The following is a 27,175-nucleotide window of genomic DNA, read 5'->3' as shown; positions in this document are numbered from 1 at the left end:
GGAAGCCCAGACAAAACCCAGTTATAAACCACCTCATGACTATACAATTTAAAGGCATTTACACATTTATTTATTTATTTTATAAACAAATGAAATAACATCTTGCTCTGTCTCCCAGGCTGGAGAGCAATGAATGGCCCAATCATAGTTCACGGTAGCCTTGACTTCCTCGGTTCAAGCGATCCTCCTGTCTCAGCCTCTTGAGTAGCTGGTAATACAGATGCGTGCCACGATGCCTAGTTAATTTTTTAATTTGTAGAGATGGGGTCTTGCTGTATTGTTCAGGCTGATCTCAAACTTGTGGCCTCAAGTGATTCTCCTGCCTTAGAATCCCAATGCACTGCGATTACAGGTGTGAACCACCACACCTAGCTCTAAGAACATTTTTAATGTAATTCCTTTCACAGTTTTTTTTTCACTGTAAATTTAATCGTGGTGTATCTATGCAGCTGTAGTCATTTTGACCATAAATTTTGTTCTTTTTTTTCTCCCTAGCAGTTGCTTTTTTAAAATTTGTTTTTGTTTTTGTTTTTTATTTGGAGTGTCGCTCTGTCACCAGGGACTGGAGTGCAGTGGCACTATCTCGGCTCACTGCAACCTCCGCCTCCCGGGTTCAAGTGACTCTCCTGCCTCAGCCTCCGGAGTAGCTGGGACTACAGGCACACACCGGCATGCCCGGCTCATTTTATTTTATTTTATTTTTTTTGTATTTTAGTAGAGATAGGGTTTCGCCCAGGCTGGTCTCGAACTCCTGAGCTCAGGTAATCTGCTCACCTCGGCCTCCCAACGTGTTAGGATTACAGGTGTGAGCCACCGCACCTGAGATGGGGTCTCACTATGTTACCCAGACTGTTCTCAAAATCTTGGACCTGAGAGATTTGCCTGCCTTGGCCTCTCAAAGTGCTGGGATTCTAGGTGTGAACTACCTGCACCCACCTCCCTGCCCCAGCAGTTTCATAAGCTTTTACTGTGTTGTTATATAATCTTCATTATCCCTTTTAGTTATTACATAACCTTTTAGAACCATCCCTCCATTGTTGAATTTGGTTTTTCAAGTTATTATTGTTAAATATCTTTATACTAGCTTTGCTTAGGATTATTTTCTTCTCATATTTTCTTCTCTCAGATTAATTCAGTGGGTAAAGGGCATGAACATTTTTGTGGTTCTTGATAAACATGGATAAATTAGTTTTTCACAAGGTTGTAAACATTAATTTGTATTCCCACTAGCAGTGTGCCTGAAATATTTCCTGTCTTGTGTTGGTTTTTCTGTTTTTGTTTTAACATAGAAATGTTTAAAATTTAGTGGAACCAGATTTGGTAATCTTTATTTCTGTTGTGAAAGTTCATCTGTTGTTTTAAAACCATCTTGGAAAGTCCTCTTTAGAGCAGTACTTCTTAATGAGGGTGTTGGGGAGTGGATTTTTTCCTCCTGGGACATTTTACAATGTCTGGAGAGGTTTTTGATTGTCACTGCAGTGAGGTGAGGTGTGCTACTGGCATCCAGTGTGTGGAGGCCAGGGATGCTGCTAAACATTCCACAAGGCACAGGACAGCCTTCCTAACAAAGAATTCTACTGTCGATGTGTTGGGCTAGATAATTCTTTATAATGTAGGTCTGTCCTGTGCATTGTAGGATGTTTAGCAAACTCCCTGGCCTCTGCCATCAGGATGTCAGTAGCTTCCCCACCAGTATTTTTGTTTTGGTAACAGCTTTATTGAGATATAATTAATATATCATAAAATTTACCTATTGAAAGTATATATTTCAATGATATTTAGTATATTCACAGAGTTGTGTAATCATCACTGCAGTGTAATATTTTGTCATCCCCCAAAGAGACACCATATCCTTTAGCTGTGATTCTCTCACAACCTTCATGTTCCTCTCAGCTATAGGCAGCCATTAGCCTACTTTCTGTCTATGGATTTCCCAGTCTGGACCTTTTATGTAAATGAACTTATCTATTAATAGTCTTTTTGGGTCTGGCTTCTTTTACTTAATATTTTTATTCAGAGTTGTGGCGTAAATCAGTACTTCATTCCCTTTTATGACCAAGTAACATTCCATTGTGTGGATATACCACATTGATTGTTTCTACCTTTTGGTTATTGTGAATAATGCTGCTGTGAACTTTGGTGTACACGTTTTTGTGTAGATGTACTTCCATTTCTCTTAGGTGTACATCTGGGAATGGAATTGCTGAGTCAAATGCTAACTCTATGTTTAAACTTTTAAGGAACTGTCAGACTCTTTTTCCAAAGTTCCTCCACCGTTTTACATTCCCACAAGCGGTATATGAGGGTTCTGATTTCTGCACATCCTCATCAACACTTGTTATTATTGATGATAGCCATCATAGTGGTGTGAAATGGTAATTTCTTGAGGTTTTGCTTTGCATTTTGTGATTACTGTTGGTATTATCTTTTATGTGCTTATTGGACTTTGTATATGTTCTTTGGAGAAATGTCTTTCAGTTTCTTTGCCCATTTATAATTGGGTTATTTCTCTTTTTATTGTTCAGTTTAAGGAAGTTTTGTTTTTGTGGGTTTTTTTCAGGTTTTTTTGTTGTTTGTTTTTTTAAGACAGGGTCTCACTCTGTCACCCAGGCTGGAGTACAGTGGTGCGACCTCAGCTCACTGCAGCCTTGACCTCCTGGGCTCAGGTGATCCTCCCACCTCCACTTCCTGAGTGTCTGGGACTACAGGCATGCGCTAACATACCTGGCTCATTTTTTTTGTAGAGACAGGGTTTCACCATTTGTCCAGGCTGGTCTCAAAATCCTGGACTCAAGCAATCTGCTCGCCTCACCCTTCCAAAGTGCTGGGATTACAGGCATGAGCCAACACGCTGGGCCAGAAGTTTTAAAAATATATTCTAGATACAAGTCTCTCATCAGATACATTATGTGAAAATATTTTCCGTTCTGCTGTGGGTTGTCTTTTCATTTTCTTAATGGTGTCATTTGATGCACAAAAATTTTTAATTTAAATGAAGTCTAGCTTATCTTTTTTTTTTTCCTTTTGTTGCTCATGCGTTCTGTGTCTTATCTAAAAACCATTTCCAAGTCCAGGGTCATGAAGATTCATAAACATGTTTACTTCTACGAGTTTGCATTGAGGCATTCACTCTTATTTTGAGTTCATTTTTGTATAAGGTGTGGTAGGAGTCCAAATTCATTCTTTTGTGTGTGACTATCCAGTATTCCAGCACCATTTGTTGGAGAGACTGTTCTTTCCCTGTTGAATGATCTTGTCCAAAAGAGATTAACCATAAATGTGAGGGTTCACCTCTGGACTCTCAAGTCTGTTCCACTGATGTGTATAACTGTCTTTATTGTTTTGTATTATTCTTTTATGAGGTTGTTATTCAGGTGCAGCCAAAATAGGAGACACTGGAGAGGCTCAGGAAAAAAAACAAAGTTAATCATACAGGTCCTAGAGACAGGAGGCAAGCTGTGCCATGCCATGCAGGGCCACTTGGGGAAGACACTAGGGTAGTTAGGAGGGAGGGGAAGGATTAGGCTGCTGCCGTCATTTAGGTTTCCTTGGGGCAGGGCAGGGTGAACAGTTTAGTTTGAATAATTTTGGCATACTTTAGACTGGCGGGGTGGTCTCTAGTTGCCTGGCACCTGCCCTGGGATGTTTAGGCAGAGGAATAGTGCCTCTTGGGGCATAAGAGCCAGATAGAGGAGATATGTCTCTGGGTTTTGAATAGCTTGCATATTAAAGACATACTCCTGGTTGGACCCTTTGTTATCTTCAAGAATTAGCAAGACCCTGGAGGGACAGTTTTTCAAATAGCTAGAAAAGGTTCTGTAACATGTTAAATAAACATCAGTATACAAAAAAAGCTAAAAGTCCGTCTGTGCCAGTGCCATATTGTCTTGCTTACTGTAGCAGTGTGGTAAGTTTTGAAATTAGGAAGTGTGGGCTGGGTGCGATGGCTCACACCTGTAATCCCAGCACTTTGAGGGGCCGAGGCAGGTGGATCACGAGGTCAAGAGATCGAGACCATCCTGGCCAACATGGTGAAACCCCATCTCTACTAAAAGTACAAAAATCAGCCGGCGTAGTGGCGGGCGCCTGTAGTCCTAGCTACTCCAGAGGCTGAGGCAGGAGAATCACTTGAACCCAGGAGGCGGAGGTTGCAGTGAGCCGAGATTGAGCCACTGCATTCCAGCCTGGCGATAGAGCGAGACTCTGTCTCAAAAAAAAAAAAAAAAAAAAAAAAAAAAAAAAAGATATTAGGAAATGTGACTCCTTCTACTTTGTTCTTTTTCAAGACTATTTTGGTTATCGAGGGTTCCTTTTATTTCTATTTGAATGTGTTAGGATTGGCTTTTCTATATCTGCAGAGCAGCCATCTGGGATTTTAATAGGGATTTTGTTGAATCTGCAGATCAATTTGGAAGTATCCTCAACTTAACAATATTAAGTCAATCTTTGAACATGGGATGTCTTTCTCTGTATTTAGGTCTTTGATTTGTTTCAACCAGTGTTTTGTAATTTTTATTGTACAAGTCTTAACGCATCTTATGTTAAATTTGTTTGTAAGCATGCCATTCTTTTGATGGTAATCTAGATGAAATTGTTTTCATAATTTCATTTTTGGATTATTCTTTGCTAGTATATGGAAATACAGTTGATTTTTGTATGTTGATTTTGTATTCTGAAATGTTGCTGAACTTGTTTATTGTTATAGATGTTTTAATAGATTCCTTAGGATTTTCTGTGTACCAGATCATGTCATCTGCAAATAGAAAGTTTTACTTCTTTCTTTCCAATCCATACCCTTTTTATTTTCTTGACTAATTGCCTTGGGTACCTCCAGTACAATATTGACTAGAAGTGGTGAGAGTTCTTTGTCTTGTTCTTGCTCTTAGAGGAAAAGCATCTAGATTTTTCACCATTAAGTATTGTGTTAGCTGTGGGTTTCTTATATATGTCCTTTGTAATGCCAAGAAGTTCCCTTCAGTTCCTAGTTTATTGTGCATTTTTATCATGAAAGTCTGTTACTGAGTTCTGTCATGCTTTTTCTGTATTAAGATGATTATGTAGGTTTTTTAAAAAAATCCTATTGATATATGGTATATTTTCATTAATTGATTTCAGATGTTAAACCAATTTTTTCCCCCCCAAGACAGAGCCTCACTCTGTCACACGGGCTGGAGTGCAGTGGCGCGATCTTGGCTCACTGCAACCTCCACCTCGCGGGTTCAAGCTATTCTCCTGCCTCAGTCTCCCGAGTAGCTGGGACTACCGGCGTGCACCCCCATGCCTGGCCAGTTTTTCTATTTTTTAGTAGAAATGGGGTTTTGCCATGTTGGATAGGCTGGTCTCGAACTCTTGACCTCAGGTGATGCACCCCCACCTTCCAAAGTGCTGGGATTACAGGCGTGAGCCACCACTCCTGGCTGATGTTAAACCAGTCTTGTATTGCTGGGTAAAAGCCTACTTGGTCATGGTGGGTAGTTCTTTTTCCATGTAGATGGGTTCAATTTGCTAGTGTTTTGTTCAGGATATTGCATTTATATTCCTAAGAGATAAATGCCTAGTTTTCTTTTGATGTCTTTATCAGATTTTGCTATCAGGGTGATACTGGCCTCATAATGAGTTGGGAAGTGTTCTCTCTCTCTTTTTTTTTTTGGAAGAGTTTGTGAAGAATTGGTATTACTGCTTTTTTAAATGTGTGGTAGAACTTACCATTTACCCGTGAAGTCATACGGGCCTGGACTTTTCTTTGTGGGTAGTTTTTAATTATGTATTCAAACTCTTCATTACTGGTTTATTCAGATTTTCTATTTCTTCTTGACTGGCTTTTGGAAATTTATGGTTTTAGATATTTGTCTACTTCATCTAAGTTATACAGTGTTGGCGTATGTGTGTCATAGTCTGTTATTTCTATAAAGTCAGTGGTAATATCCCCTCTTACCATTTTTGGTTTTAATATTTTGAGTGTTCTCTCTTTTTTAGTTTGTCAGTCTAGCTAAAGGTTTACCAATTTTCTTGATCTTTTCAAAGAGCCAAGTTTTGGGTTTGTTGACTTTTTTCCTCTATTTCATTAATTTTCACTTTATTGTGTCCTTTTGCTTGTTTTAGGTTTAGTTTGTTCTTTTTTCTAGTGTTTCTTTTCCTGTTTTAAATCTTTGTCTAGAGACTGGGTCTTGCTGTATCACCCAGGCTGGAGTGTAGTGGCGAAATTGTAACTCATCGTAGCATCAAACCCTTGGGCTCAAGAGAGTCTCCTACCTTAGCCTCCCAAGTAGCTGGGTCTGCAGGCATGTACCACCATGCGTGGCCAAGTTTTTTATTTTGTAGAGATAGATCTTGCTGTGTTGCCTTAGGCTGGTCTGAAACTCATGGCCCAGGTGATCCTCTCACCTAGGCATCCCAAAGTGCTGGGATTACAGGCATGAGCCACAGTGGTCCTTTTTTTTTTTTTCTTGTCTGTGCTGTATATTACATATGTTTGTCTTTTATTTTGCTGATTTAGTGAGGAAAACAGGTTTTCTTGAAGAATAAAATCTGTATACAAAAGATAATTAGTAAAATTAGTTTGGTTTAATTTGGTTTAATTTTTGTTCAACTAAAGGTAACAGTCTATATACTTTTTAAAATGTCATACACAGCCGGGTGTGGTGGCTCCTGCCTGTAATCCCACCACTTGGGGAGGCCGAGGTGGGTGGATCACCTGAGGTCAGGAGTTCATGACCAGCCTGACCAACATGGTAAAACCCCATCTCTACTAAAAATACAAAAAAATTAGCTGGATGTGGTGGAGTAGTCCCAGCTACTTGGGAGGCTGAGGCAGGAGAATCGCTTGAACCTGGGAGGGGGCAGTTACAGTGAGTTGAGATCGCGCCATTGCATTCCAGCCTGGGTGACAGAGCGAGACTCCATCTCAAAAAAAAAGTCATACATGAAACCAAAATGTGCCATGTGTGGTGGCTCAGGTCTGTTATCCCAGCACTTTGGGAGGCCAAGGCAGGAGGATCGCTTGAGCTCAGGAGTTCAGCCTGGGCAATGTAGCGAGGCAGTATCTCTACAAAAAAATACAAAAATCAGCCAAGTGCAGCGGCGTGTTCTAGATAGTTGGAAGGCTGCGGTGGGAGAACCACTTGAGTTTGGAAGGTGAAGGTTGCAGTGGACTGAGAGTGCATCCTGGGTAACAGAGCGAGACCCTGTCTCCCCGCTTCCCCGGCCAGAAAAGGAAATCAGATTTTTTTTTTTTAAAGATAGAGTTTCACTCCTGTTGCCCAGGCTGGAGTGCAGTGGTGCAATCTTGTCTCACCACAACCTCCACCTCCTGGGCTCAAGCAATTCTCCTGCCTTACCTTCCCAAGAAACTGGGGCTACAGACATGGGCCACTACACCCAGCTAATATTTTGTTGTACTTTTTTGTAGAGATGGGGTTTTACCATGTTGCCCAGGCTGGTCTTAGACTCCTGGGCTTAAGTGAGCTGCCCTCCTCAGCCCCCCAAAGTACTGTGGGATTATAGGCGTGAGCCACCGCACCCAGCCCCAAAATGTTTAAAGGCTCTAAGAAGAGGTGTACATTAATGTTGGGCTTCCATATTCACTGATGATAGAAAGTACTTGTTTTTTAGCCATTCGTTAGTGAGTGTCAGGCTCTTAAGTGAAGACGTTCAATGAGTCAACATCCACGCTTGCCTGGGTTGGTACACATGCATTTGGTTCCATTGAAGTTGGACATCAGTGCTCATGTGCTTTGAATATGAATATTTGTATTTTCACAAAGTTGGGGAAAATAATATGTAAAGCATTGATGTGTGTTTTAATTAAATGAGAAAGTTTGTAAAGTACTTGGTTTGAATATGTTCAAGAAATGGTAATTTCCCCTTACTCTCTAAATTAAATTGTAAGTCCCACCCTTCTCACACCTCATCTCTGTAGTTACTTTCATTTTATTGTCACTGTTCTTGGACAATTTACCTCTGTAACTAGCCCCTTTAGCACCAAAATTATCACTAGTAATTGTGCTTGTATCAGAACCTAATTCAGCAATTTTGGTCTTGTTGATAAACGAGTGTACTTAATTTAGTAACTTTCATATTGCAGTGGCATTTTAAACCTGTGATTTGTCTCTTTATTGTGAAAAAATGTGTATCGGATATGATGTTGTGGGACTTTGTCTTTAAGATTAATGAAGAGTTAACTCTTAAATAGAAGCTGGTCACCAAGGACATACTTTAGGAAATTATAACAGTTATAGTACTATCTTAGGTTAGATTTTGTTAACAAAATAAAAGCTTCTTCTATCTTGATCTAATGTAGCTGTTAGAAGAAAGTAAACCAGAAGAAGGTGGCTGAACTTGGAAAATTTTCACATTGTAGGAAAATTTGGGCCATAAAATTTAAGGTGGCCATTTATGTTTTGTTGCGATCTCAGATACTTAAATGGATTGGCTTTCTTGATTTTAAAATAACGGAGGCAAAACACTGTTTTAAAGAAGAATAGCTATTACATATTAATTTGTCATATTACACACTACCTAATTAAATATAAATGGTAAGTAAACTTGAGCGAAATAAGTCTTATACTTCAGTAAAACTTCTTAGATTAGCTTTCATAGAAAATTTAGAAAATTGTTCACTTAATTACTGAATGAGAAGTAACTGTAAGGCCGGGGGTGGTGGCTCATGTCTGTAATCCTAGCACTTTGGGAGGTCAAAGTGGGCAGATCGCTTGTGCTCAGGAGTTTGAGACCAGCCCGGGCAACAGGGCAAAACCCCATCTCTACAAAAAATACAAAAATTAGCCAGGTGTAGTAGTGCATGCCTGTAGTCCCAGCTACTCAGGAGGCTGAGGCGGGAGGATGGCTTGAGCCTGGGAGGTGGAGGTTGCAGGGAGCCAAGTTCATGCCACTGCACTCCAGCTTGGGTGACAGAGTGAGACCCTGTCTCAAAAAATAAAAATAAAGCAACTATAATGTAAATTTTGGCTTGGCACAGTGGCCCACGCCTGTAATCCCAGCACTTTGAGAGGCTGAGGTGGGCAGGTCACCTGAGGTCAGGAGTTCGAAACCAGCCTAGCCAACGTGGTGAAACCCCATCTCTACTAAAAATACAAAAATTAGCCGGGTATGGTGGCACACACCTTTAGTTCCAGCTACTCAGGAGGCTGACACAGGAGAATTGCTTGAACCTGGGAGGCAGAGGTTGCAGTGAGCTGAGATCACGCCACTGCACTCCAGCCTGGGCAACAGAGTGAGACTCGGTCTCAAAACAACAACAACAAAAAATATATATATAAATAATATGTTCAAGAAGTAGGCCTAATGAACCAGAATGATCAGTCCTTTGTTTTTTTTTTTTTTATGTAGGAGATTTCCTATGAATTTTCCATTATCTTTTTCCCCTCGTAATCAGATCTTGTTTCGAAATTCTGAATCTGGAGATCTGTTTTATTCAGAAGTATTTATATTCTTTTTTGAAGGATTATGTGTAACTTCATTGTATGGTACCCTTTATTGTTTTGTGGTACCCTTTATTATTAAAATGGACTTGTTTAAAAATAGGTTTTGCCCCTTCATCTCTACTAAAAATACAAAAATTAGCCGGGTGTGGTGGCGGGTGCCTGTAATCCCAGCTACTCGGGAGGCTGAGGCAGGGAATTGCTCGAACCCAAGAGGCGGAGGTTGCAGTGGGCAGAGATCGCGCCACTGCACTCCAGCCTGGCGACAGAGTGAGACTCCATCTCAAACAAACAAACAAAAACATAGATTTCACCCTAGAAATGCATAAAGGTCCGCCTTTTTAAAAGCCACCTCTAGGTTGCAGTTTTAGCAACTACCAGTAGATGGCACAAGTTCCTGAAAAAAATTACCTTCGTGAGTTTAACAACTTGAGTACTAAATTTCTAAGTTTGTAAAAAAGGTTTTTAAGTTATAGATATTCTAGGTGAGATTGGTGGAGAGGTTATGGTGGGTTAAAAATGTCTGTTAACTTTAATTTTGCTTTATAGTAAAAGTCTTCTTGCAATTTTTTTAATCAGTGGTTCTCAAACTCTTAATTGTGTATCAGAATTTACAGACGGCTTGTTAAAAACAGACTGTACAGGCCGGGCATGGTGGTTCACACCTGTAATCCCAGCACTTTGGTAGGTAGAAGCGGGAGGATCGCTTGAGCCCAGGAGTTCAAAACAAGCCTGGGCAATATAGTGAGACTCTGTCTCTTAAAAAAAAAAAAATTATCAGGGCATGGTAATACATGCCTGTAGTCTTAGTTGCTTGGGAGGCTGAGGTGGGACAACTGCTTCAGCATAGGAGTTCAAGGCTACAGTGAGCGACGATCACACCCCTGCACTCCAGCCTAGATGACAGAGGGCAACCCTGTCTGTTACACACACACCCCAAAACAGATTGTACAGAATAGTATTTGTAATAAGTTGCTAGGTGATGGTGACACTAATGTTGACAGTATTTTTGTTAATGATCTGAATATCACACTTTCAGAACCACTGTTTTTAAAATAAACAATCTTTTTTTTTTTTTCCAAAAGAATATAGCCATTTTCCACCTACCCTAATGTCTTTGGTCATATTTTCATTGAGTATGTGGTATCTGTACATACATGTTTTAGTGAAGTCATAGTATGTGTAAATTTTTTTTCACATTCTGCTTTTTCTGTTATTTACACGTTCCTTACTGTTAATGTATAGTCCTACCTTATTTCAGCATTGTCTGTCCATTGAACTCGACTAGAGAATTCCGCCATATACTGCAGCATCATGTGAGAAAGCTATCATGTAGGCCTGAAAAGTGTTACAATTTGGCCTTGTGTTTTGCCTAGTGTCTAGGATGATCAGTGGTTTCATGGACACTGTCCTGTGTCTTTGTGGCATAGGGAGTAACCTGGATTCAAAATAAAGCTAATTAAATTATACCTTCTGATACTAAATGGTATACATGAAGAGGTTTCTTTTGTAGCCATATATGCAAAAATCTGTTGAGTTTGTGACACATGATCACTTCAGTGTCAGGGGAACCATAGTGAATTTTGGTTAGTTTGTAAAGAGGCGTCATACGAGGGAAATAAGAGAAATATAATTGTTTTTCTGAAAATAAAGATGTCTAAAGCCCCAGTTTTCACAAAACACTTTAGGAAATATGTCAGATCTTATTTCTTTTAAAATACTGAACGCTTTATGAATGTGTGTGTCATCCTTTCACAGGGGCCATGCCAATCTCTTTATTGTTCCAGTTTTGGTACATATACTGCTGAAGTGAGCACCAGACCTTATTTTGTAGTAGGTAGATAAGTAAATTGGTTAAGAAACCCCATAATTGTAGTAAGTACAATACAATTATTATATTGTAGGATTGCTGACAATAATAAGCAAAAGAGTCATTTTAAATTTCACTTATTTTCAAACTTTGAATCATTTCACTTTTTTGTAATGCATGACATTTTTGAAAACCTGAATATTTATATAATGGATGCATTTGTCCCTTATAGCAGTGGTCCATTATTATTATTATTATTTTTTGTCTTGTGAGTGGTCCGTATATATAGCAATGTCCATTATTTTGTTTTTTTCCCCAACCCCTTTTCCAAAGGGAAATATTCATATTAGGAATGGGGACAAAGCAGATGCCCTAATACTTTAACTAATGTATAGTTCTGCAATAAGCTGTATATTTTCCAAATGTAATTTAAACCATAATAGGTAAAAATACCTTCAATAAGATATTTTAAATTTTAAAATATGTTTCTTTAACAGGTTTCTATAATCCAGGAACTTGTTACTAATTATGAAGCCTCTCTTAAAACGTGTGACTTTTTTAGCCCATATGGTAAGTTTAAATTAGATTGAATTGGAATCTGATTACTCATTTCATTTTTAATCACAGTAATGCTCTTTTATGTATATTTTGTGTGTGCTACGTAATGGCTACTTAATAAATTGGTGAATGAAATGAGAGCACGTTCAATCTTACTTAATTTAAATTTTCCATAATCCTGTGAGATGGGAGTTAACTTTGTGCGTTTTTGTTTTGTTTGTTTTTGAGACAGAGTCTCGTCCTTTCACCCATGCTGGAGTGCAGTGGCACAGTCTTGGCTCACTGCAACCTCTGCCTCCTGGGTTCAAGCGATTCTCCTGCCTCAGTCTCCTGAGTAGCTGGGATTACAGGTGCCTGCCACCACACCTGGCTAAGTTTTGTATTTTTAGTAGAGATGGGGTTTCACCATGTTGGCCAGGCTGGTCTCGAACGCCTGACCTCGTGATCCACCCGCCTCAGCCTCCCAAAGTGCTGGGATTATAGGCGTGAGCCACCGCACTTGGCCTTAACCTTGTTTTAACATGAGGAAACAGACTTGAGAGGTTGAATGGCTTGCCCAAGACCATGTAGTTAGTTTATATTGGAACCTGTTTTTCCTGAATCCCTAAATTCTCTGCTTTTTCTACCCTCTTACTACTTTTAATCCTGTTTAGGTAGGTCCTTTGTTTCTGTATTTGTAGGGGCATATATAAATCAAGGCAGCTTACTTTAGAAAACACTCTATGATGTTTTCAATCATGCACATGGTAACTTCCAGGTTCTTTATGTGTCTCTTACATGTCATTACTCTTTGAATATTTTTCTAATGTTTTTTAAGAGATAGGGTCTCACTGTGTTGCCCAAGCTGAACTTCTGGGCTGAAGTGATCCTCCCACCTCAGCCTCCTGAGTTGCAAGGGCTACAGGCATGTGCCACCACCTGGCTAATTTTGTGTGTGGGGGGGATGGGGGTGGGTGTTGGGGGGGTGGTTTTGTAGAGATGGGATTTTGTCATATTGTCCAGGCTGATCTTGAACTCCTGAGCTCTAGCGATCTGCCTGCCTCAGCCTCCCAAAGTGCTGAGATTATAGGTGTGAGCCGCCACACTCTCTTTGAGTTTTTTAAAGGCACATTCCAGACTTACTGTTTCATCTGTAAATACCTTAGTGTGCATCTCGTTTAAAACACTTAAACAGAAGAAGTCATCGCAGTACTATGTCACACAAAACCTCATAACATAATATCTGATACCCAGTTTGCATTCAGCTTTCCCCCGTTATCCAAAAGGAGTCTTTGTGTTTGGTTTATTTGAGTATAGATCCAGTAAAGGTTCACACCAAATATTTGGTTATTATGTCACCATAATTTGATTGTTATGTCTCATTATTTTAATCTAGAACAATAACTCTCCCCTCCCTTTCAAAAAAAAAAAAACAGTGATTTGTTGAAAGGTCATTTGTCTTACATATCCCGTATTCTGGATTTGGTTGATTGCCTTTTCTCATGGTATCATTTTCTGTATTTCACTGTCATTCATACTTCTTGTAAGTTATAGTTAGGTTTACATGCTGGATTAGATTCAGGTTCTGTTTAAACACGGGTGGTGCTTTGTGCTTCCTGTTGTATCATATCAGGAAGCTTGAGACATTCTGGTTGTCTCTCTTTTTTGATGTTAACATTGATAAAGATTCAGATGTTGTCAGCCTGTTATACTCATTAAAAGGTCCGTGACGGCGGAGGGGGTGGCATGGTGGCTCTACACCTGTGTTCCCAGCACTGTGGGGGCTGCTGAGGCAGCAAGATCTCTTGAGGCCAGGATTTGGAGGCCAGCCTGGGCAACAAAGTGAGACCCTGTCTCTACAAAAAATTAAAATATTAGCCAGGTTCAGTGATTCTCATCTGTAGTCCCAGCTACTTGTGAAGCTAAGGCATGAGGATCACTGGAGCCTAGGAGTTCCAGGCTACAGTTAGGTATGATCTTGCCACTGCACTCCAGCCTTGGTGACAGAACAAGACAAAAATTCCTCATCGGCCTCTCAGCCATTGAAGATTATTGCCTAGATCCTTTGTTGATTGTAGTAATTTCTTCTGCATTTGTTAGCTGGATTTTTTCTTATAAAGAACTTTCCTTCATCAAATACTTGGTTCCCTTGAAATATAGTTTATATAAGAGGAACAGAATAGATGCTTAACTCATTGCCTTTGTTTTATTATTTGTGTTTTAATGTGTGCTATCGTATGTTTACATTATCATGTCATTTGGTCAGCTATGTAGGAGACCTGTTTGTTTTGATGTAGTGTGGATTTATTCACTCTTTCCTCCTCATTTTTAGGAAGGCACATTCCTAAGACCAGTATGTCTTCCTTTCTGAAATCCATTTTGAGAGCATGGTATTTCTTTTATCTACTCCTCTGTAGTTAGAGGGTACAGAATGGGGAACAGGATAGAACTCAGATAAGTGTATATATGTGACTGCTTTTTTAAGAGGACTGGGCTGTGTTTTTTCTACTTAGGTTTTTGTCAGATGGCAGGGTTGTTGCTACTTTGTCAGGTGTGTCTTTTTCCTATAGGTCATAATCTTCAACTTTGAGTATCCCTGATTTAGTATTGAAGCCTGGAAAATGGTAAGCCATGGCAGTTTGGCAGTTCTTGCCTCTGCCGAAATCTTGCAGTGGTAGTTAGGAAATCTCTTTGCCAAGTTATTTTCCTTGACTTTTCCTGGGCTTGCTGCCCTTTTGCTTTCAGGCTGAGAGTTCACAGAATTAGATTGATGTATGTCTTTTCCCCAGCATTGTTTCTTTGGAGTGAGATTGGGGTTAGAAGCCTGTTAAAGTACAATCTTGTTTCTCTACATGGTTACCACTTTTTGAGCTTTATGAAGTTATACCTCTTTCTTTTGAAATTAGTTTTTGCTGAGTTTTTCCTGCTTGTTATTATTGCAATAGTCATTACTTTCATTATGAATTAGGAGAGAGAAAGTATGCAATTTGCTTTACATTCTTCCTATAATAATTTAATGTTTGTTTGATTGCAGAGAATGGGGAGAAGGAACCCCCGACAACACTACTCTGGGTTCAGTATTTCCTGGCACAGCACTTTGATAAACTTGGACAGTATTCTCTGGCTTTGGATTATATTAATGCTGCAATTGCTAGTACTCCAACTCTAATAGAATTATTCTATATGAAAGCAAAAATTTACAAGGTAAAATCGGAATCCTGCTTTTTGCATAGTTGAAGAATTCAGCTACTTTAAGAATCTTTGGAGTTTTTTCTTTGTGGAAATAAGTTCTAGGGCACCCTGATAATCGTTTTCTAATAATTCTGAGTAGTTTCATGTTATGTTAATTGTATAATCGGTGTGTAATTAGATGTGTAATCATTTGAGCTCTTAGTAAATGTGAACTGTAATTTTGATTTCTAAATAAATTTGACAGAAATGGTGACAGATTTCTTTTTTGTCTGTGTAAATTATTTTCCATTTTATTGTACTCATATTCTCTTGATTATAAATTGTGGTTCCTTTAATTATCTTTTATAGCATATAGGTAATCTCAGAGAAGCTGCAAAGTGGATGGATGAAGCACAGTCTTTGGACACAGCTGATAGATTCATCAATTCCAAATGTGCAAAATACATGCTTCGAGCAAATATGATAAAAGAAGCAGAGGAAATGTGCTCCAAGTTCACAAGGGTAGGAAATAGCATACATGAGCATGTAGTTGTCTAAATTAAGACGATTTGTGAAGTTTGCCACTGAAGTTCATAAAAATTCATTTTTGTTATTATTTTAAAAATCTATTTAACCCATATCCTAAGAATGGTTTTTTTACTGTGGTTGTGTATCTGTGTATGTGTATCTGGCAGGGGATGGTTAAACAATAGCAAGAGCAAAATATCTTGGTGCATATATAAACAGTATGTCATACTTTAGCACTTACATGTAAAATTTGATTTATATCTCAAATTCTTTGTCCCCCTAGTAATTTGTGACTACTTTTAATTCTGTCTTACTTTTACTTGCTCATAGAGTTCTTTCTTTGTAGAACTAATTGCTGTGAACTAGTCTTTGTGACATTCAGGAATTTAAGTTTCCTGAGATGGGCTACACATCCATCCCTTTTCCCTCCTTCATGATCCCTTTATATCCTTTTCCACATAGACTTTCTGTTATAATACATGTTTATCGTTAAAAATATAAGTAGACTAATGAACAGAGTAGAAAGCTCAGAAACAGATTTCACACGTATTTGGAAAATGGGATATACCCAGAGATATCGTAAAAATCAGAGATGAAAAGATATTGCTGGGACAATTAGTTACTTCTCTTGGGGAAAAAAACCGCCAATATCCCTCTCTGTCACTGTACATGAATCAGTTCCAGGTGGATTAAATATCAAATATGGAAAGCAAACCATTCACACTTATAGAAGAAAATATATAGGAGTTTATCTTTAGGATAAACTAATTCTAATATAATCTAACACAATCTAAAATTTTGCTGTACACAATCAGTTCCAAGTGGATTAAAGATCAAATATGGAAAGCAAACCTTTCACACTTATAGAAGAAAATATATAGAAGTTTATCTTTAGGATAAAGAAGCATTCTTTATGCTTGAGGTAGGAAGCATTTCTTGACACCAAAAGCGTAAAGTAGAAGAGAAAAATTGAACTGGGCATGGTGGCATGTGCCTGTAGTCCCAGCTACCACACAGTAAATAGCACTAAGTTCAAAATCTTCAGTGCCCTTTCCACTATATCACAGGTTTGAAATTAAGAAGAGAGTACAAGGAATAAACATAAAACCAATTATATTTTCAGAGAAAAGTACCACATGGAAGGCCAAGGTAGCCGTCAGAAGTAAAATACAATTAAATATGAAGTATACAGGTTGAGCCTCCCAAACCTAAAATCCAAATTCCAAAATGCTCCAGAACTTGAAACTTTTTGAGCACTGGTATAGTGGTCAAAGGAAATGCTCATTGGAGCATTTTGGATTTTGGATTTTTGGGTTTGGGAGGCTCAACCAGTAAGTATAATGCAAATATTCCAAAATTGAGAAGGTTTGCAACATTTCTGGTTCCAGACATTTCTGATAAGTGATACTAAATCTAGTGATTTTTAAGAAAACACAAAAACCCAGAGATACTGGGATGCATCTTTTTAAAGGCACAGGAGAATGAGAAAGAAGGTGAGAGGAGTTGGTTATTTAAGGAGAGTAGTCACCAAAATCTGTGGCTCAACTTGCTCATCATAACTGCGTCTGATCATCCACTTTTGACAAGTTGCCATGCTATATGGTAAGGTTGTTCACTTTATCCACACTAGTTTGTTGGCCAGGCAAATCCATAATGTGTGATGAACAACCATAATGAGGCAGGGGAAGAAAACTGCAAATGACCCGGAATAATCAGGATATATCTGCTTGCTAATAAATGAGTGAAGGGCGCGTATTTCCTTCTCGCAGATTTTTCAGTTTAGAATTTTTGTACAGAGTTGCTGATGCATGTTGGATAGTTCTAGTTGATAAACTTTTGAAATGAAAAGTAATACATTCCTTTTATAAAATATGTGGCCATTAACAAATGGAAAATATAACACAACCATAGTGAAGACAGAAAATACATCAACATTTCTGTTCACCCAGAGATAACTAATTTTTAGACTTTTAATGTGTTCTGAAAATTGAACTGATATACAAAATGTGAGTAAAAACTGTAGCCTGAAATCATCTATGTAAGTGTACCTTTGCCATCCTTTCCTGGGGTCAAACAAAATATATTTTAAATGTCTCTTCTAAACTGTGACAAAACTTGAGTATCCTTGCACTTAAAATTGGTTAATTTATGTCTCACACTCCTCTCAGAATTTTTATTGAGCCTGAATTAACAAATTCAGTTATTTGGTTTTGTCAGCCCACTGCAAAGGAGAAATATTAAAGTAGAAGAGTTGGCATGAAACAGGAGATGCTGATAGAAGCAGACACACGGGCACAAAGAAAGTGACAATGGAGGAGGGACACTGGGAAACCAAAAAACAGGCCTGCAACTATTACTAACAGATTTGACAAATACTGAATATACATAACAGTGACCCCGTGTCAGCAAGGAAGGCTGAAACAGCTTTTGCTTGAAAGGGAGAAGATAGACATTACTTCATATGACGCTTTCTTAAATAGATGAAATAAAAACTTTGGTGTTTGAAAAACTAAGATTTAGTAATTTGGAGTCTTTTCTATGAAGAGTGTTGAATACCCCAGCAGAGCTGGGTAAATAAGACATCATGTATATGTGTGTTTTCCATCTGATAACTGAGATGGCTCCTAAGTGACAGGTCAGTAGCAGACAGTGTGGATGTACTAGACAAAGGGATGATTCACGTCCTGGGTGGGATGGAGTGGGACAGTGCGAGATTTTATCACAATACTCAGAATGGCATGCAGTTGAAAACTTACGAATTGTTTATTTCTACAGTTTTCCCTTTAATATTTTTAGACCATGGTCAACTGTGGGTAACTGAAACCATGGAAAGCGAAACCTTGGATAAGGGGAGACTATTGTAATGTAAAACTATGTTTGGAAACATACTGATATATTTGCTAATTGCTGCTATTGTCATAATAGTACTGTAGCCCTAGTTGTAAAGAGGAAATGGTTTTTAGGATCTGTTTCATTGTTGCTCTCTATAGTTTTGAATGCTTCCATTTCAGGAAGGAACATCTGCCATGGAAAATCTAAATGAAATGCAGTGTATGTGGTTTCAGACAGAATGCATTTCAGCTTATCAGCGTCTGGGGAGATACGGGGATGCCTTGAAAAAATGTCATGAAGTAGAAAGGGTAAGTTGTTAGAATTTTGACTTCAGTTTTCTCTGTAAGGTGATAAAAAGCAGGTAGATTTCTACACAGGATCATCTGCCTCTTCTAACTTCTCTGGGAGCTTCGTTGTGAAAAAAATTCTTGATCTTTAACCTTCTTTACATTCAGAAGTTGTAAACAGTGGATTGCTTTATTGATCCTCAAGTGATTATGCTTTTGACATGTCTATATATTTTTGTCTGGAGGAAAAAGATTGTTAGTAAACTATTATTGCTATTAACATAAATTCAAAATTTCTGTTCCCTAATTAGGCCATTATTTGATATTCATCACCACCCTAAGAGGACACACAGCTGATGGCAACCTCTTTCCCCTTTAAAACATCAGGATCTGGTCCGCAGTCAGCCTCTCTCCAGTTTGTCTTCCCAGGATATTTGCTCTCACATTCAGTATTCTGTATAACAATCTATGGCCAGTTTGCAGGCTTATTTTATTGCTTGCTTTTAGGATTATGTGTGTGATGTGCCTTAGTGAGGGGACTTTTCTTTTCCTTTGTGTGAATTTTTGTTTTCCTGTTCTTTGTCATCTCTGAAGCACTCTCCTTCCACATGGACCACAGGAGGAAAAGAGCCGCAAATGCACCCCTGAGGCAGTCCTCAGCAGCCCTCAGTTGTGGGGGCAATCGGCACCACTGTTCCCATCCTGACGCAGTATAGAACCACAGGCATCGTAGTCAGGTGAGCCTGATGTCTGCACCGTGGCAGTCACTTTGGCCTTTTTCCCATGTGAAACTTCTGAGATTACCCACAAGGAAGTCTAAATTTTAGGGGGTGGCTTTTGATGGGGACTGGAACTAGGATTATACCCAAGCATTTTAGAAATAACCTAATTTTCGCTGTTTTGTTTTTTGTTTGTTTGTTTTCATGCCCTTTTAAGCCTGGGCTTGATGGCTGCATCTCTGGGGAAAATCCTCCTCATCTCCTTGAAAAATATGAAGCCGTTGGGATGATAGGTGAAATATCCAAGCATTCTAGTTAAATCAGGCTCTTGTTTCCTTGATGAAACCGCAGATCACTAGATTGTAACACTCCCTAGACTACCATTATTTTAAGAGCATTCTGCTTGTTATTAAGGAAAGATACATTTTTATTAACTAGGACATTCTCAGTGAGAAATAAATTGTTTCCCTTAAGAAGAGGCTGCTGTAGGCACTTACGAATTAGTAGTTCAGCAAGACCATAACTAGAAATTTACCAGATTTTCTGTTTAAATGAAATTTGAATATCCTAAGGATCATTATAGTTCTGAACTTCTTGAACTTAAATTCCATTTATTCTAACATTGGTGACTATATTGCTTTATTCTTTTTAATAATTTTGAGAATTTTAGAATATGATAAGTAGATCTTCCATGACTGTTTCATTTAGATTACGTTTTCCCTTAAATTTTTAGTGATTTTGGCTGAGTTGCATGGAAAAAAATTCTGTAATGTCAGAAAATCTACTGACATAGTTCAAGAAATTAAGTGGTAAAAAGCATTTTTGAAAAAAGAAACTACAGGAAAATCATTGGTTGTCATAGATTAAAATGGCAGAAATCATCACCCTCTGGTCATGTTACATAATTATTGTCGCTGGAAGCTTTAGGGTTTACTGTTAACATTTGAGATAAGAAAGAAGTAGAAACATCAGAAAAGAACCTACTCTTATGCCACTTGTAAGCTAGTCTAAAATGAATATATCCATACTAAAAGCAAATAAGGCAACTCTTTTATAGATATTATGTATATTCTACATGTGTGGTTATATGTAGAAATGTGTTTCGTATAAATAGGGTGACTAGGTTGATGGAATGATTAATGCTTAATTTCTAATATCTAAAATTCTTAATGTAATTGGAAGGATTTAGGAGTAATTACAAGCTTCAGATTTATTGTAATAGGTATCTACATGAGTTACCTTATGCCTGGGTTTTAAATATTTTAATAAGGATACGTACACCTTTCAGAAATAAAACTTTGCAGTTTATCTTCTAAATAGAAGGTTAGTGAATTGTGAAATAAGTTCAAATAAGGGTTAGGTCTTTATTCTGCTTTGAAGAACTCATTCAGGAGTTCTTTTGTTGAAGGCAGTTTCAGCCAGGATACATACTGCTTTGAGCTCTTAGTAATTGGATTTGAAAAGTTGAAATTCTAGAATAAGCTAGTGTAGTATCTTTTCTGTTTTCATCTTGCCCCACCTCATAAGATTTTAGGGTTGTATTTTAAGGTTTTGTAGTCCAACCCAATCTGATGTTTGAAACTTGAGTTTTATTAAAACAAAACAACGTTCTTCAAAATGTTAGATTTAAACTTGTGTTGAAAATAACATTTGAACCTATTTTATCTTTCAAGAATTGGGTTTTCTTTCCTTCCATTTTTTTTTTTCTTTTACTGTTAGACTTCTGGTGATTGGATTATCATTATTTTAGAGTGCTGACTTAGATATGAAATAGGGCAACAATACATATTTCTAACTCTTTGATAAGACCTAGGACTTCTGATAGAGCTAAACATAGGAAGATCATAACTTTGTCTTCTATTGTATCTTAATCTTTATCAAATTGACAACATGCTTTATAACAACAGATTCTCTATTAAGTAAATTGAGTTGCTTATTTTCCTAGTTGACCTAGTTATTATTTTTTAAATCCAGAGGTTTTTGTTGCCTCTCTTTGTATAAGCTCTTAATAGTCACATCCGGGAATTCTGAGAGGTAGTGGGAAGGAGAATCTGGGCTAGGAGAGAGGTCCTAAGAATGGCTTTTTTTTTTTTTTTTTGGAGACAGAGTCTCGCTCTCTGGCCCAGGCTGGAGTGCAGTGGCGCTATCTCGGCTGACTGCAAGCTCCGCCTCGCGGGTTCTTGCCATTCTCCTGCCTCGGCCTGGCGAGTAGCTGGGACTACAGGCGTCCACCACCACACTTGGCTATTTTTTTTTGTCTTTTTTAGTAGAAACAGGGTTTCGCTGTGTTAGCCAGGATGGTCTCAATCTCCTGACCTCGTGATCCACCCACCTCGACCTCCCAAAGTGCTGGGATTACAGGCGTGAGCCACCGCGCCCGGCCTGAATGGCTTTTCTTAATTCTTGCTTAGGGGGAGAGAGTTAAGGGCATGAGCTGTATCTTAAGATTTGAATACTTAGTTTTCTGCAGTGAGCTAAGTGATTTTTATCACGCCCTTCATGTTTGACCAAAAGGTACAGGGAAACTAACTTTATCTGTCGATGTTGTGTAGCATATTTTGTGTTTTGAGACTGAAAAATCAACCCAAGGGGGAGCTTCATGGCAATGGATTAGTTCTGTTTGTTATGGTAGTGGTTACAAGACTCTACAAATGATAAATCACATAGAACTATACACACATTGTACCAATGTCAGTTTGTTGGTTTTGATACTGTATTGTAGTTACGTAGGCTATAACCTTTGGGGGAAACTGAGGGAAGGATGTACACCTTTGCTACTTCCTCTGTATCTATAACCCCAAAGAAAAAGTTAAAAAAAAATTCAACCCAAGATTATTTAGTTGTTTCTATATAGTATTCTGCAATACACTGTTTTTTCCAAAAGCAGATATTACAATCAGCTGTGGCTGCAGTATACCACTTGTTTTTAATTTAGCCATATTCTGTCTATCACCATTAGTTTATTATGGAGTGATTAACAAGCCAGGTTTGCTTGAGGCTGAGTGGGTTCCCAAGACACAATGCTTTCAGTGGAAAAACTGAGAGGACCTCTGGCAAACTAGGATAAGTTGGTCACCCAATTTATGGAAGACATTAACTGGAGAGAGGCAGCCTATGGGCTGTTACTGATAAAGAGGTGGCTTAAATATTTGTGGTTACATACGGCCCCCTCCAAGACTTAACTTAAAATCTCTGTTAATGCTGCTAGGAATATCTCTTGAAGTTTGTCATCTGCCTTTTTTCAGATGTTTCTCAACCTAAAAGAATGTCCTGTAATCTCTTAGATGTTTTCATCTGATTATGTGTTCCAGGACGTTAGCGCCGCCATTTTTCTTTAGTTAACTGTATTGAATTTTAAAATATTCTTGTGCTAGTTATAACTTGATTTACATTAAGAAAACCACTAACAACTTTATGAAATATGTAATCCTTTGATTTAAAAATAAGTTCATGTTAATATTCATTTTATTGGTGGGAAAGATGCAGTTTTCAAATATAACATCATTAAAGCGTGGCTTTTTAGTCATAAACTAATGTGAAATGTTCACTTTTCTGTTTCTTGCCCTCCATACTGTGTATTTTTATTCTTCTTATAATTTTTCTCTTAAAGTCTCAGGTACTTAATGTAATTCTGTATATAGTGTGTTTCTAATTACCAAGATAATTATCAGATGATTATGGATAATTACTAATGTGTCCTCTGCACAGTGACTTAACTATCCCCAGGACAGAGGGAACATGAACTAGTAGGAAAGCTTGATCTATATTAGTGTTACTAAATCACTCATTTTTCTATATGATTTTGGAAAAACTAAAGTATAAAAAAAGAAGTCAGAGATGGAAATGCGTGCGGGGAAACAGTACAAGATTGTTTTGTTGGGGGAGGGGCAGAGGGTTAGTGTTCACCTTTCATGGAAGGGATTAGTTCTTAACCTCTTTTGGCCATGGATCCATTGAAAATTGGATGAAAGCTTTTGAGCTCTCTCCTTAGGAAGAAGTTTTTATGCTTGTTTATACATAGATTCCAGTTTCAGAACTTCTGCTAAAATGGAATGTAGGTAGTTAATGGGAGCTTATTGAGTAAGAGAAAAGCATCAAGTTCTATATTTATGTAACAGTTTACTGTTGAAAATGAACTTTAAAATACATTATTTGATCCTTTTAACAACCTTAAGAAATTGGCTGTATGGATTTCTTTATTCTTAACTTAGATTACATAATTAAGGGTCTAGGAAATTAAATGGCTAATTCAGGGTCTCATCCCTAATAAGAAGCTTATCTCTTGAGTGGGCAAATACTGTGCTTATTAAATGTCTGCTATGTATTAGGCCCTGTGGCAGGCAGTGGGTAAGGATTGCCCTTGAAAAGCGTAGAGTTGACTAGATTTGTAAATATTTAGTGTGAACCTACACATACTTAGTCTTCATTTAGAGCTCTGTTTAACTGTGCCATGCTGGTTTTTAGGGAACATGGAGGAAGAGTATTTCATTAAAACTAAAATATTAATATATACTAATTTTCAGGTTTAAAAAATAACCTGATCTTTTGACTTATATAGAAGTTGAGTATCATCATAAAACATGATTTGTAGGGAATGGGCATGGTTTGTAGGAAGAGAAAGTTCAAGTTGAATGCAAAAAAAAATTCATATCCTTTATAGTGTTAAACATTGGAGAGGGCAGCTAAGTGAAAATTGTGACTGTTTAAATTGTTTTTTGGGCTTTTTACAATTTTTTTTTCACAAGGTAGACATTATTGACATAAATGTAAAGGTTAATTTTGTGATTTTTGTTTTTAAGCATTTTTTTGAGATAACCGATGACCAATTCGACTTCCATACATACTGCATGAGAAAGATGACCCTTCGTGCCTATGTTGACCTTTTGAGATTAGAAGATATACTCAGAAGACATGCCTTTTATTTCAAGGCTGCTAGATCAGCGATTGAAATATACTTGAAATTGTATGATAATCCCTTAACCAATGAAAGCAAGCAACAAGAAATAAACTCAGGTAACTGAATAGGAACTTAAAAGATTTTAAAAGGACACTAAATTTCAGAATGCCATTAGCATACACAACACATAGAAAAATATTAATATATTGTCTTTGGAGTTGAAGACAAACATTAGATAACTCATATGCCAAAAAACAAAAATGTTGCAGAGAGAGTTGAAAAAAGTGGGATGATATTTTGTAGCTGATGCTTCTAAATTAGTTTAATGGAACAACTTAGAATTCTTTTCGTTTTTATCTTCTGAAAGACCACTTTAGGAACTGGGTATGGTGGTTCACGCCTGTTATCACAGCACTTTGGGAGGCCAAGGCAGGCAGATCGTTGGAGGCCAGGAGTTCAAGACCAGTCTGGGCAACATAGCATTACCCTTGTCGCTACAACAATTTTAAAAAGACAAGTTTAGGAAACATAGATATGTCTGTGAACTAGTTTTTTTTTTTTTTTTTTTTTTTAATTGTAACTGAAAATAACTTTGAGCTCTTTAGGGAAAAATATATAATCTTAAAATTTCTAGTAGTTACTTTATTAAAATAAGAATATCAGTGAGAATATCTGTACAGTGTTTTCACTAGAATGTTAATATCTAGGAATATTTGAGAAATAGTTAACATGAAATGTGCCTAGATAACTATCTCAAATATTCCTAGGTAACTATTCATTTCTAATATTTATATAGTGTTTAGAGATCACAGATGTTTTTATGTATTCTCACTTATTCTTGAAAGACTTGATACTGAAAAAAAAAAAAAGAAGGAAAGAAAGACTTGATACTGAAAAGGACAAAGTGATTTGCCTGGAGTCATGTATTGTGTAGGAGGCAGAACTGGGCTACAATTGGTCAGTTTTAGTTAATGCAACATTTACTGGCTGTCCTTTGTGTGCCCAACTTTGTGCTAGTCACTGGGGATGCACTTTCTAAAAACTTTTATATGGGTTGCCTCTGCATCCCTCCTTGCCCAGCCAAAAAACAGAAAAAAAAAGTATACAACTGGCCCTCCATTTTTGTGGGTTCCACATGGGTGGATTCAATCAACCACAAATCAAAAATATGTTTTTTTAAATTGCATCTGTACTGAACATGTCCAGACTTTTTTCTTGTCATTATTAGTATTTCCTGAACAATGCAGTATAACAACTATTTACATAGCATTTACATTATTTTAGGCATACCTATAGACCATAATATAATTTATGAAAAAATGAAACCATTATATGCAACTTAAAGCAAAAGGAAGGTGAAAGATTTAAAAGCTGATCTAATTTAAAGTATACGGGAGGATGTGCATAGGTTGTATGCAAACACTGTCATTTTATATCACAGGCTTGTTTATCAGTGGATGTTTTGGGGGGGGTGGTGGGGGTCCTGAATCAATCGCCCACTGATACCAAGGGACAACCATACTAACAGTATGTATTACAGAAGAATACGAGGAAAATGCAAACATTGACTCAGAATTTTTGTTCATTTGGATATTTATAGAAAACCTGTCAGCCAAAGAATTGAAGAAAATGCTTAGCAAGCAGAGAAGAGCCCAGAAAAAGGCTAAGCTAGAAGAAGAAAGAAAGCATGCAGAAAGAGAACGTCAACAGAAAAATCAAAAGAAAAAAAGAGATGAAGAAGAAGAAGAAGCCAGTGGCCTTAAGGAAGAACTTATACCTGAAAAATTAGAAAGGGTGAGATGGGTTTTACTGTCTTTGTTATTTGGTAAAATTTATTTTATTTGGTTCTGTTCTGACAGTTGTAACATGATTTATTTAAATCTGTAAGAAGCCATTTGAAATAATTCAAGGTTTTAACAGCTGTCAATTATCTTTGAGTGACAATGTACAAATTTTGGCTAATGCAAGTTATACATAGAATTGTAATTGTAGTAGGTAGAGTAATGGCCCTGCAAAGGTGTCTGTGTTCTGATCCCCCTAACCTGTGAATATGTAACCTTACATGGCAGGGGAGAATTAAGGTGGGGGATGGAATTTGTGGTTGTAATGAATTGACCTCAAGATAGAGAGGTTAGCCTGGATTGTCCATGTGGTCCTAATATCATCAAAAGGGACCTTAAAAGTTGAGGATGCTAGCAGCAGAGGTCAGAATGATGCAGTGTCAGGAGGACTCAACCTGCTGTTGCTGGCTTTGAAGATGGAAGGAGGGTGCCACAAGCTTAAGGAATGTGGGCAGTCTAGAGAAGCTGAAAAAGGCGTTGAACGGATTCCCCCTTCGAGTCTCCAAAGAGAATGCAGTCCTGCTGACACCTTGATTGTAAGCCCAGTGAGACCCACGTTGGACTTTTAACCTATAAAAACTATAACATAATAAGTTGTTGTTTTAAGTCAATATTTGGTAATTTGTTACAGCAGCAGTACAATTGTCCATTACATATGGAATCATTTTACCTTATATGTCTTATTAGAAATGTTTTAGCTACAAAGAGATAGTACCTCCAGGATTTTCTCAAGTGTTAATAGTTGTTTTGGGATCAGATTTAAGGAAATGTTTCGTTTTTTGGTTTATTCACTGTAAGTCTAATACAGTTGACCTTTGAACAACATAGGTTTGAACTTCGAGGGTCCAGCAAAGGATGGTTTGATAACTTTAGAAAGATGTTTGGCTTGAAAAATGTCCAGATAACAGAACAATCAACTTCTCACCAAGAGCCTGCAGAGAGTTTTGGATGCTATTGAGAAAATCCTTGAGGAGGCTGGGCACGGTGGCTCAAGCCTGTAATCCCAGCACTTTGGGAGGCCGAGACGGGCGGATCACAAGGTCAGGAGATCGAGACCATCCGGGCTAACCCGTGGAAACCCAGTCTCTTCTAAAAAATACAAAAAAAAAAAAC

General features: G+C 37.8%; 1 protein-coding gene across 4 annotated transcripts in view; it reads left to right on the top strand.

Annotated features, from left to right (window-relative positions):
• NAA16 (N-alpha-acetyltransferase 16, NatA auxiliary subunit) overlaps window positions 1-27,175 on the top strand; it is a 74,815-nt gene that overhangs the window by 35,018 nt on the left and 12,622 nt on the right. For 2 of the 4 annotated variants that reach the window (XR_001881131.1, XM_017850205.1), the window contains exons 10-15: window positions 11,748-11,820; window positions 14,822-14,991; window positions 15,328-15,480; window positions 18,498-18,626; window positions 24,124-24,337; window positions 25,822-26,015. Coding sequence is in view for 2 of the 4 variants with exons in the window: in XM_017850205.1 (XP_017705694.1) it covers window positions 11,748-11,820; window positions 14,822-14,991; window positions 15,328-15,480; window positions 18,498-18,626; window positions 24,124-24,337; window positions 25,822-26,015 (933 nt within the window). In the remaining 2 variants the exon portion in view is untranslated. Of the gene's footprint in view, window positions 1-11,747; window positions 11,821-14,821; window positions 14,992-15,327; window positions 15,481-18,497; window positions 18,627-19,199; window positions 19,338-24,123; window positions 24,338-25,821; window positions 26,016-27,175 lie in introns of those variants that run through there. The other 2 variants (XR_001881132.1, XM_017850206.1) reach the window with 2 other exon arrangements.

Source organism: Rhinopithecus bieti, unplaced genomic scaffold, assembly GCF_001698545.2.
Source record: "Rhinopithecus bieti isolate Rb0 unplaced genomic scaffold, ASM169854v2 scaffold_32955, whole genome shotgun sequence".
Classification (NCBI taxonomy): domain Eukaryota; kingdom Metazoa; phylum Chordata; class Mammalia; order Primates; family Cercopithecidae; genus Rhinopithecus; species Rhinopithecus bieti.
The sequence above is the reverse complement of the archived record's forward strand: the minus strand, read 5'-3'. Positions and strand labels throughout refer to the sequence as shown.